This window comes from Mobula birostris, unplaced genomic scaffold (genome assembly GCF_030028105.1).
Source record: "Mobula birostris isolate sMobBir1 unplaced genomic scaffold, sMobBir1.hap1 scaffold_497, whole genome shotgun sequence".
NCBI classification, from domain to species: Eukaryota; Metazoa; Chordata; class Chondrichthyes; order Myliobatiformes; family Myliobatidae; genus Mobula; species Mobula birostris.
In genome coordinates, this window is record NW_027278108.1 from 172,744 (window position 1) to 185,683 (window position 12,940).

At 44.8% G+C, this 12,940-nt stretch overlaps 1 protein-coding gene across 1 annotated transcript in view; it reads right to left on the reverse strand.

Annotated features, from left to right (window-relative positions):
• The window catches only part of LOC140193280 (glutathione hydrolase 1 proenzyme-like), a gene marked incomplete at its 3' end in the record, with an annotated part of 319,360 nt that overhangs the window by 164,214 nt on the left and 142,206 nt on the right, over nucleotides 1-12,940 (reverse strand). Inside the window, exon 5 of the mRNA XM_072250649.1 lies at nucleotides 9,371-9,531. Coding sequence (XP_072106750.1) covers nucleotides 9,371-9,531 — 161 coding nt within the window. The remainder of the gene's footprint in view (nucleotides 1-9,370; nucleotides 9,532-12,940) is intronic.

The window sequence follows — 12,940 nt, forward strand, 5'->3', positions numbered from 1 at the left end:
ACCCTGCCAGTTGTGGTGATAGAGGTGAGAAACACCCTGCCAGTGGTGGTGATAGAGGCGAGGAACACCCTGCCAGTGGTGGTGATAGAGGAGTGGAACGCCCTGCCTGTGGTGGTGATAGAGGCGAGGAAAACCCTGTCAGTGGTGGTGATAGAGGCATGGAACACCCTGCCAGTGGTGGTGATAGAGGCGTGGAACGCCCTGCCTGTGGTGGTGATAGAGGCGTGGAACACCCTGCCAGTGGTGGTGATAGAGGCGAGGGACACCCTCCAGTGGTGGTGATAGAGGCGTGGAACACCCTGCCAGTGGTGGTGATAGAGGCATGGAACATACTGCCAGTGGTGGTGATAGAGGCATGGAACACCTGCCAGTGGTGGTGATAGAGGGAAGGAACACCCTGCCAGTAATGATGATAGAGGCGAGGAACACCCCGCCAGTGGTGGTGACAGAACAAAAGAACAGCTGCCAGTGGGGGTGATAGAGGCATGGAACACCCTGCCAGTGGTGGTGATAGAGGTTGGAACACCCTGTCAGTGGTGGTGATAGAGGTGAGGAACACCCTGCCAGTGGTGGTGATAGAGGCGAGGAACACCCTTCCAGTGGTGGTGATAGAGGTGAAGAATACCTTGCCAGTGGTGGTGATAGAGGCGAGGAACATCCTGCCAGTGGTGGTGATAGAGGGCTGGAACACCCTGCCAGTGGTGGTGATAGAGGCGAGGAGCACCTGCCAGTGGTGATGATAGAGGTGAGGAACACCCTGCCAGTGGTGGTGATAGAGGCAAGGAGCACCTGCCAGTGGTGATGATAGAGGTGAGGAACACCCTGCCAGTGGTGGTGATAGAGGCGAGGAACACCCTGCCAGTGGTGGTGATAGAGGTGAAGAACACCCTGCCAGTGGTGGTGATAGAGGGAAAGAACACCTGCCAGTGGTGGTGATACAGGGAAAGAACACCTGCCAGTGGTGGTGATAGAGGCAGATAATTTGGGGTATAGAAGAAACTCCCAGATAGGCACGCAGAAGAGAGAAAAATGGAGGGCGACGTAAGAGGGGAGGGTTAGATTGATCTTACAGTAGGCTAAACGGTTGGCATAACATTAGGGGCCAAAGTGCTGCGGTGTTCCATGCTTTATGCTCCAGGTAGTCGACTACTTGTCAGCAGGAACTAGGAGGGCGAGGGCCCACTGTTCCCACGGATTTCTTCCACAGCGGCTCTCAGAAGGAACTGTCGTCATCGCCTGAGAGCTGAGTTATACAATGTCTGCATGTCATGAGAGCTGAGTGACACAATGTTTACATGGTGTTTGCATGGGATAAGAGCTGAGTGACACAATGTTGACATGGTATGAGAGCTGAGTGACGCAATCGCTGTTGTTTTGTAATATGCAAACTATGACTATTTAGAATTAATGTTTAAACACTGACAATGTAAGTACTTCGAATCTCTAAAATGTTTCCAAGTAAAAGTAGTGGTATGTTTATTATCATATTAACATTTGGCATAGTGGTAATTACCACTGGATCAGTAAACCAGAGACCCAGTTATATGCTGGGCATGATTTTGAAGCCCATCATGGCAGGTGGTGACTTTGAATACAATAAAAATACATGCTGACCATGAAACCATGACGATTGTCTTAAAAACCCATCTGGCTCACTCATGTCCTTCAGGGCAGGAATCCTGCCGTTCTTACCCGGGCTGGACATATGTGGTTCTAGGCGCACAGCAATATGTTTTCTGAGCAAGCCATTCAGTTGCATCCAACCATTAAAACAAAACAATAAGGAATGAACGCAGATGGATAATCCCACATTGACCTAGGCATTGGAAACGACAACGGCAAAGTCCTCCTTCCCGATATCTGAGGACTTGTGCATAAGTTCTGAAGAGAGAATGCAGTGTGTTAGATAGAAAGCAGAAAAGTAAGACCTCCAAGGGTGTAATTCCTGGATTGCTGTCTGTGCCATGCCCCGGTGAGGGTAAGTATGGTATGTGTGGCTGAGGAACTGGTGCAGGGGGCAGGGGTTCAGATTGCTGGATCATTGGGATCTCTTCTGGGGAAGGCGTGACCTGTACAAAAAGGACGAGTTACAGCTGGCTCAAGGGAGACCAGTATCCTGCGGGTAGGTTTGCTGGAGCTGTTGGGGAGAATTTAAACTAATTTGGCAGGGGATGGGAATTGGACTGATAGGGCTGAGGATGGGACAGTTCATATACAGCCAGATGCAGTGTGCTGTGTGACTGTTAGGAAGGACTGGCAGATGAAAGGGCAGAGTTGCTGCCAGTGAGATGATTTGCAGGGCAGCATGGAAACAAAATCGATAAGGGCACAGCTGTCCTGTGGGGTGTGCCTTATTCTGATTGTTGAAAGTTGCTTTCGTCGTGACTGGTTAGTTTAGGAGCTGCCCCTCCTTTTCCCATTGGTGTCCAGTTTCAAACATTCTGGGTATATCAAATTACACATGGAAAGGGCTTAGACTCTTCCTCTTTTGCTTAAGGCAAGGATGCACATGACCATTGGGAAGGTATGCTCCGTAAGCTTTCAACAGAGTATGTTTGAATGTACGTAGATTTATTGAATATTTGGCTTTTTAGTGCCTGTAACTTAGGGAACATGAATGTTTGGTTGAATTTTTACAGTTTGTAAATAAATGATCAATATACCTATTGTTAGAGAGTGCTTTCTGTCTCATTTGCCAGACCAGACCCACCATCCTGATTGAACGTAACAGGTGATGAATACAAGACTGAAGGTGTTATGTTTGAACTCACACAGCATGTGGTTAAGGTAGATGATCTTGTAGCACAGTTATAGATTGGCAAGTATAATATTGTGGGCATCACTGAGTTGTGACTGAAAGAAGATCGTAATTGGAAGCTTAAAATCCACAGATACACCTTGTATTGAAAGGACAGGCAGGTAGGTAGAGAGGGTGGGATGGCTCTGTTGGTAAAAAATGAAATCAAATCCTCAGAAAGAGGTGACATAAAATCGGAAGGTCCAGAATCTTTTGGGTAGAGATGAGAAACAATGAGGGTAAAAAGATCTTGATGGGAGTTAAATACAGACCTCTGAACAGTATCCAGGATGTGGTCTACAAATTACAACAGGACATAGAAAATGCTTGTCAATAGGGCAATGTTATGATAGTTTCGGGGGATTTCAATATGCAGGTAGTTGCTGGAACCCAGGATAGAGTTTGTAGAATGCCTACAAGATGGCTCTTAACAGGAGCTTGTGGTTGGGCTTACTAGAAAAAAAGGCTGTTCTCAATTAGGTGTCATGTAATGAACTGTATTTAATTAGAGAGCTTAAGGTAAAGAAACCCTTAGGATGTAGTGATCATAATACGATAGAATTTATTCTGCAATTTGAGAGAGATTTGAGAGTATTACAGTGGAGTAAAGGGAATTATAGAGGCATGAGAGAATAGCTGGCCAAAGCTGATAGGAAGGGCACACTAGCAGGGATGACGGTAGAAAAGCAATGGTTGGAAATTCTGAGAGAAATTCAGAAAGTGCAGGATAGATACTTCCCACAGAAGAAGGATAATGCATTCATAAAGGGAAATCAAAAACAACATAAACGAAAAAGAGAAGGCATATAATAGAGGAAAATTTGCACTTGTGCAAAATTTTCACTTGTTGAAGAAAGGGAGTAGAGATAACTCAGGAAATTATAGACCAGTGAGTTCGACTTCAGTGGTGGGCAAGTTGTTGGAGAAGATCCTGAGAGGTAGGATTTATGAGCATTTGGAGAGACATAATCTGATTAGGGATAGTCAGAATGGCTTTGTCAAGGGCAGGTTGTGCCTTACGAGCCTGATTGAATTCTTTGAGAAAGTAACAAAACATATTGATGAAGGTAAAACAGTGGATGTAGTGCATATGGATTTCAGTAAGACATGTGATAAGGTTCCCCATGCAAGGCTCATTCAGAAAGTAAGGAGGCATAGGATCTAAGGGGACATTGCTTTGTGGATCCAGAACTGGCTTGCCCACAGAAGGCAAAGAGTGGTTGTAGATGGGTCATATTCTGCATGGAGGTCAGTGACCACTGGTGTTCTGCAGGGACCTGCTCTGCGTTGTGATCTTTATAAATGATGTGGATGAGGAAGTGGAGGGATGAGTTAGTAAGTTTACTGCTGACAAAAAGGTTGGGGGTGTTGTGGATAGTCTGAAGAGTTGTCAGAGGTTACAGTGGGACATCGATAGGATGTAGAACTGGGCTTAGAAGTGGCAGATGGAGTTCAACCCAGTGTGAAGTGGTTCATTTTGTTAGGTCCAATTTGAAGACAGAATATAATATAAATGGTGAGACTCTTGGCAGTGTGGATGATCAGCAAGATCTTGGGGTCCAAGTCCATAGGACACTCAAAGCTGCTGTGCAGGTTGACAGTGTTGTTAAGAAGGCATATGATGTGTTGTCCTTTATCAACCATGGGATTGTGTTCAAGAGCCATGAGAGAAGGTTACAGCTATACAAGGCTTTGGTCAGAGCCCACTTGGTGCTCAGTTCTGGTCACCTCACTACAGGAAGGATGTGGAAACCATAGAAAGGGTGCAGAGGAGATTTACAAGGATGTTGCTTGGATTGGGGAGCATGTCTTATGAGAACAGGTTGAGTGAACTTGGCCTTTTCTCCTTGGAGCGACGGAGGATGAGTGGTGACCCGATAGAGGTGTATAAGACGAGGAGGAGGCATTGATCGTGTGGCATTAACAATGATCTTTCAAGAATCGATAGACTCTGGCTTTGTACCAGATGACTGGAAAGTTGCAAATGTTACTCCACTATTTAAGAAGGATGGGAGGCAGCAGAAAGGAAGCTATAGACCTGTTAGCCTGTCATCAGTGATTGGGAAGTCGTTGGAATCAATTGTTAGGGATGAGATTACAGAATATCTGGAGGCACATGACAACATAGGCCAAAACCAGCATGGTTTCCTGAAAGGAAAATCCTGCCTGATTAACAGACTGCAATTCTTTGAGGAAAATACAAGCAGGGTAGACAAAGGAGATGCAGTAGATATGGTGCACTTGGATTTTCAGAAGGCCTTTGACAAGGTGTCACACATGAGACAGCTTAGCAAGATAAGAGCCCATGGAATTACAGGGAAGTTACTAGCATGGGTGGAGCATTGGCTGATCGGCAGAAAACAGAGAGTGGGAATAAAGGGATCCTATTCTGGCTGGCTGCCAGTTACCAGTGGAGTTCAATAGGGGTTGGTGTTGGGACCACTGCTTTTTATGATGTATGTCAATGATTTGGACTATGGGATTAATGGATTTGTGGCTAAATTTGCTGATGATACAAAGATAGGTGGAGGAGCAGGTAGTGTTGAGGAAACAGAGAGCCTGCAGAGACACTTAGATAGTTTAGGAGAATGGCAAAGAAGTGACAAATGAAATACAATGTTGGAAAGTGTATGGTCGTGCACTTTGGTGGAAGAAATAAACGGGCAGACTATTATTTAGATGGGGAGTGAATTCTCCCCATGCAGAGATGCGAAGGGACTTGGGAGTCCTTGTGCAAGATACCCTAAAGGTTCACCTCCAGGTTGAGTTGGCTGTGAAGAAGGCGAATGCAATGTTGGCATTCATTTCTAAAGGTATAGAATATAAGATCAAGGATGTGATGTTGAGGCTCTATAAGGCACTCGTGAGACCACACTTGGAGTATTGTGTGCAGTTTTGGCTCCTTATTTTAGAAAGGATAAACTGATATTGGAGAGGGCTCAGAGAAGATTCACGAGAATGATTCCAGGAATGAAAGGGTTACCATATGAGGAACATCTGGCAACTCTTGGACTGTATTCCCTGGAGTTCAGGAAAATGAGGGGGGATCTCAGAGAAACATTGTGAATGTTAAAAGGCCTGAACAGATTAGATATGGCAAAGTTATTTCCCATGGTAGGGGAGTCTAGGACGAGAGGGCACAACTTCAGGATTGAAGGACGTCCATTTAGAACAGGGATGCGGAAAAATTACTTTAGTCAGAGGATGGTAAATCTGTGGAACGTTATGTCATGAGCGGCTGCAGAGGCCAAGTTATTGGGTGTATTTAAAGCAGAGATAGATAGGTTTTTGATTAGCCAGGGCATCAGAGGGTATGGGGAGAAGACAGGGGAGTGGGGATGACGGGAAGAATTGGAATTGGATCAGCCCATGATTGAATAAAGGGGCAGACACAATGGGCCGAATAGCCTACTTCTACTCCTATATTTTATGGTCTTATGAATAGCCAGAGGCTTTTTCCCAGGGCTGAAATGGTTAACATGAGGGGGCATAGTTTTAAGGTGCTTGGAAATAGGTACTGAGGAAATGTTGGGGTTAGTTTTTCACACAGAGAGTGGTGGGTGCGTGGAATGGGCTGCCGACACGGTGTTGAAAGCGGATACAATAGGGTCTTCTAAGAGCCTCTTAGAAAGGTATGTGGAGCTTAGAAAAGTAGGGGGCTATGCGCTAGGGAAATTCTAGACAGTTTCTAGAGTAGGTGACATGGTCGACACAACATTGTGGGCCGAAGGGCCTGTAATATGCTGTAGATTTCTATGTTCTGTGTTCTTTCTGTGTTTTAAAATTTAGTGGGAAGTTGGAGAATTGGGAATCTTTTGTAAGTCAACAGAAGGCAACTAAAAAGGAGGGAACAGATGAAATATGATGGTAAATCCAACAAAGAGGATTTTTTCAGATGAATAAAGAGCACGAGAGAGATGAGACCAGATATCACACCACTGGAAAATGACACTGGAGAAATAGCAATGGGCGACAAGGAAATAGTGGATGAATTGAATAAGAACTTTGCATCCGTCTTCACTGTGGAAGAAAGCAGCACCATGTCGGATGTTCAAGTGTGTCAGGAGCAGAAGTGAGTGTAAGTGCTATTTCCAGGGAGAAGGTGCTTGGGAAGCTGAAAGGTCTGAAGGCAGAGGTCACCTGGACCAGATGGACTACACTCCAGGATATTGAACGAGTTAGCTGAAGAGATTGAGGAGGCATTAGTCATGATCTTTCAAAAATCACTCGATCCTGGCAAGGTCCCAGAGGATTGGAAAATTGCAAATGTCGCTCCACCCTTTAAGAAGGGAGAAAGGCAGAAGAAGCAAAATTATAGGCCAGTTAGCCTGACCTCAATGGTTGGGAAAATGTTGGAGTCAATTGTTAAGGATGAGGTCTCAGGGTTCTTGAGGGCACTGAAGAGAAAATCTTCCCTGACAAATCTGGTAGAATTTGAGGAAATAACAAGCAGGATAGGCAAAGGAGAATTGGCTGATGTTGTGTATTTGGATTTTCAGAAGGCCTTTGACAAGGTGCCATGCATGAGGCTGCTAAACAAGGTAAGAGCCCATGGCATTATGGGAAAGATACCAGCATGGATATGGCAGGAGGCAAAGGGGGGGAATAAGGGGAGCTTTGTCTGCCTGGCTGCTGGTGACCAGTGGTGTTCCACAGCTATCGGTGTTGGGACCCATGCTTTTTTATGTTATATAGGCGTTAAGATAAGTGTAGTTGAGGAAGGACCTAGACAGATGAGAAGAATTGGCAAAAAGTGGCAGCGTTGGGAAGTGTATAGTGATGCATTCTGGTAGAAGGAACAAAAGCGTAGACTATTTTCTAAACTGGCAAAAAATTTAAAAAGCCAAGGTGAGAAAGGACTTTGAAATCGTTGTGCACGATTCTCTAAAGGTTAACTTGCAGGTTAGACCATAAAATATAGGTGTAGAAGTAGGCCATTCAGCCCATCAAGTCTGCTCCACCATTCAATCATGGACTGGTCTAATTCTTCCAGTCATCCCCACTCCCCTGCCTTCTCCCCGTACCCTTTGATGCCCTGGCTAATCAAGAACCTATCTATCTCTGCCTTAATGCACCCACTGATGTGACCTCCACAGCCACTTGTAGCAACAAATTCCACAGATTTACCACCCTCTCACTAAAATAATTTCTCTGCATCTCTGTTCTAAATGGACGTCCTTCAATCCTGAAGTCGTGCGCTCTTGTTGAGTCGGTGGTGAGGAAGGCAAATGCAATGTGAGCATTCATTTCGAGAGGGCTGGAATGTAAAAACAAAGATGTAATTCTGAGGCTTTATAAGGGACTGCTGAGGCCTCACTTGGAGTATTGTGAGCAGTTTTGGCCCTTATCTAAGAAAGGATGTGCTGACATTGGAGAGGGCTCAGAGCAGGTTTACGAAAATGATTCCAGGAATGAGAGAATATCATACAAGGAGATTTTGATGGCTCTGGGTCTGTACTCACTGGAATTTAGAAGGATGAGGGAGGATCTCATTGAAACCTATCGAACGTTGGAAGGCCAAGACAGAGTAGATGTGGAGAGGATGTTTCCCACAGTTGGAGAGTCTAGACCCAGAGGGCACAGCCTCAGAATGGAGGGACATCAATTTAAAATGGAAATGAAGAATTTATTTAGCCAGATGGAGGTGAATCTGTGGAAATTGTTGCCACAGGTGGCTGTGGAGGCCAGGTCATTGGGTGTATTTAAGGCGGAGGTTGATTCGTCAGGGCAGGACAGGTTGCAGAGAGAGGCCAGGAGAATATTGAGAGGGAAAATAGACCAACCATGCTGAAATGGCAGAGCAGACTCAATGGGCCAAATAGGCTAATTCTGCCCCCATGTCTTCTGGTCTCTTATCCATGGCAATCTCAGTTCAGATGGGCTCTGAAGGGCCGGTTTTCATGCTGGATGATACAAGGACTGTGATGCCAATCCATGCTATTTTGACTTGTTTTAAGTTCTGAAGGATGAATGGAGAACTAATGAATAGTGAAAGGCTAGGATAGAGGATATTTTCATCAGTAGCAGAGTCAGATATCCATTTGTGCAGCCTCAGGGTACAGGGACATCCCTTTGCAATGGAAAGAGGAGGGATTTCTTCAGCCATGGGGTGGTGAATCTGTGGAATTCGTTGCCATAGACGACGGCTTTAAGGCTGAGATGGATACGTCTCGATGAGTAGGACAGTTAAAGGTTAACGTAGCAGGAAAGTGGGGTTGAAAAAAGAATAGATGAATGGTGAAGATGATTCGATGGTCTAAATGGACTAATTCTGCTCTTATATCTTGTGGTCTATACACTGCCCCATCTTCACCATTTGAAGGACAAAGCCCGGTGACCTCTGGGTTTGAGAGACTAGTAAATGTTCACAGTACACATAAAATCATTCCCAGTCCAAGTTAAGATTAACACCATTAGCATCGGGATGGGCACAGATAGAGTAGGCCAAATGACCTGTTTCTCAGCTGTGAGGGCATAGGATACCAGTGGAATGGATGAGATCAGGAGACAAGGATCCTCGTCACTGCTATAATCCCAATGGAGAAGTAGTTCTGTCCTCAGGCCACTGCTCACCTGCATTCCTGATATCAGTCACAATCTGCTGGGACAGAGATCCATTGTAAAATGCATCAGGACCTTCATCTGCCAGCACCTGATAGGTTTCAGCCAGCTTTGGGAATCTGATGATTTCGCCTTCCTGGAGAATGGTACCATCGACTTTACAGAACACCTCACTGTGGGGAGGAAGCAAAGAGTCAGGTGGCTCTAGCTGCAATGCAACAGGTTGTGAACTGCTCACAGCAAGAGTGTACAAGACTGCAGGCTACTTCCTCCACTGACTCCCGACACAAACACTCCTCCTCTGCTTTCTGGCTTCAGCCTTTACCAATATGTGGGACTTAAGCAGTCAGTGTTTCAGTATTTACTGACGAGAGCGGATTGGAGGGTAGTGAAGCAGAGTGAAGTGAGTTAATGTGCTGGGACGTTTTGAGATTAGGGGGGAGGTAGTGCGGGCTCTTCTGTAAGGCATTAAGGTGCGCTAAGTCCTTAGGTTCTGATGGCATATATCATAGAATATTGAAAGAAGCAAGTGAAGAGATTATTGGTTCTTTGGGTTTGACACAGATCTTTATGTCCTCAATAGCAATAGGCAAAGTCCCAGAGAGTGGCAATGTTGTGCTTTTGTTCAAGAAGTGAACTAAGGATAATGCAAATAGTTATAGGCCAGAGCAACAAACACTTTGTGGGTCAGAATCAGAATCAGGTTTATTATCACCGGCATGTAATGTGAAATTTGTTAACTTAACAGCAGCAGTTCAATGCAATACATAATCTAGCAGAGAGAAAATACTAATAATAAATAAACAAGTAAATCAATTACATATATTGAATAGATTTTTTAAAATGTGCAAAAACAGAAATACTGTCTATTAAAAAAGTGAGGTAGTGTCCAAAGCTTCAATGTCCATTTAGGAATCGGATGGCAGAGGGGAAGACACTGTTCCTGAATCGCTGAGTGTGTGCCTTCAGGCTTCTGTACCTCCTACCTGACAGTAACAGTGAGAAAAAGGTATGCCCAGGGTGCTGGTGGTACTTAATAATGGATGCTGCCTTTCTGAGACACTGCTCCTTAAAGATATCCTGGGTACTTTGTTGACTAGTGTCCAAGATGGAGCTGACTGGATTGGCAGCATCTACGGAGAGGAATAAAGTGTCAATCTTCCGGGTCAACTCCCCTCATCAGGACCAGTCAGCCGTTATAGGCCAGAGAGCCTCACATCAAGGGCAGGAAATTTATCGGAGAGGATACTGAGGGCTTGGATTTACGCACATTTGGAAAGGCATTGCCTGCTGAGGGACAGTCAGCATGGCTTTGCGTGGGGAAGGTCATACCTTAAAAGTTTTTTGAGGAGGTGACAAAGATGTTTGATGAGGGCAAGGCAGTTGATGTTATCTACATGGACATTCGATAAAGGCTATAAAACCATATGATACATGAGCAGAATTAGGCCATTTGGCCCATCGAGTCTGCTCCGCCATTTCATCATATCTGATCCAATTTTCCTCTCAGCTCCAGTCTCCTGCCTTCTCTCCGTATCCCTGACCAATCAAGAATCTTTCAACCTCTGCCTTAAATATACATAATAACTTTGCTTCCACAAATGCCTGTGGCAAAGAATTCCACAGATTAACCACCCTTTGGCTAAAGAAATTCCTCCACATCTCCGTTCTAACAAACATAGAAAAACATAGAAAACCTACAGCACAATACAGGCCCTACCTTAGAAATTACTAGGGGTACCCATGGCCCTCTATTTTTCTAAGCTCCATGTACCTATCTAAAAGTCTCTTAAAAGACCCTATCATATCCACCTCCACCACCGTTGCCGGCAGCCCATTCCACGCATTCACCACTCTCTACATAAAAAACTTACCCCTGACATCTCTTCTGTACCTACTCCCAAGCACCTTAAACCTGTGCCCTTTTGTGGCAGCCATTTCAGCCCTGGGAAAAAGCCTCTGACTATACACATGATCAATGCCTCCCATCATCTTATACACCTCTATCAGGTCACTTATATTCTAAGATGGTGTTCTCTGGTCTTAGACTCTCCCACCGTAGGAAATACCCTCTCCACATCCACTCTATCAAGGCCTTTCCACCATTCAATAGGTTTCAATGGCGTCACCCCTCATTCTTCTAAATTCCAGTGAATACAGGCCCAGAGCCATCAAACCTTCTTGATATGACAAGCCATTCAATCATGAATCATTTTTGTGAACCTCCTTTGAATCCTCTCCAGTTTCAGCACATCCTTTTTAAGATAAGGGGCCAAAACTGCTCACAATACCCCAAGTGAGGCCTCACCAGTGCTTTATAAAACCTTAAGATTACATCCTTATTTTATATTCTTGTCCTCTTCAAATGAATGTTTAACATTGTATTTGCCCTCCTCACCACAGATTCAACCTGCAAATTAACCTTTAGGGAATCCCGTACAAGGACTCCCAAGTCCATTTCACCTCAGTTTTTTGTAATTTCTCTCCATTTAGAAAATGCAACCCTTTCATTCCTTCTACCAAAGTGCATCGAACACTCCCCAACACTGTATTCCATCTGCCATTTCTTTGCCCATTCTCCTAATCTGTCTAGGTCCTTCTGTAGCCTCTCTACTTCCTCAAAACTACCTGCCCCTCCACATAACTTCATATTGTCTGCAAACTTTGCAACAAAGCCATCAATAAGGTTTCTCCTGGTAGTTTGATTCAGATGGGATCCAGAGTGAAATGCAAGTTCACATTTGGAACTGGCTTGCCCATAGAAGGCAGAGAGTTGGGTGGAAGGTTGTTATTCTGTCTGGAGATCCGTGACCAGTGGTGCTCCGCAGGGTCGGGTACTGGGACCGCTCTTGTTTGTGACATATATTAATGATTTGGATGAAAATGTAGATGGGTGGATTTTTAAGTTTATCAATAACACCAAGATTGGTCGAGTTGTGGATGGTGTAAAGGACAGTGTGATAGAGGTGTGGCCAAAAATGTGGCAGATGGAATTTAATTATGGTAAGTGTGAGATGTTGCACCTTGGGTGGTCAAATGAAAGGAGAAAGTACACCGAGGTAAAGAGGGATCTTGGCATCCAGATCATTGCCCACTGGAAGTGGCTACACAAGTGGATGAGTTTGTGAAGACGGCGAGTGGCATGCTTGTCTTCATTGGTAGGAGTGTTGAGTACGAGAGTATGGGGTCATGCTGCAGCTCTATAAAAGTTCAGGGAGAAAGATTGGCATTTTTTGTTACATGTACATCAAAACAGAGCAAAATACATCATTGACATGAAATCAAATCAGTGAGAAAATCCTGAGCAGCCCACAAGTCTCACTGCACCTGAAGCACCAAAGTTGCATCCCAAAACTCACTGACCCTAACCGTACGTCCTTAGAATGTGGGAGAAAACCAGAACCAATTGGTCGCCTCACTATAGGAAGGATGTGGAAGCATTGGAAAGGGTACAGAGGAGATTTACCAGGATGCTGCCTGGTTTAGAGAGTATGGATTATGATCAGAGATTAAGGGAGCTAGGGCTTTACTCTTTGGAGAGAAGGAGGATGAGAAGAGACATGATGGAGGTGTACAAGATAT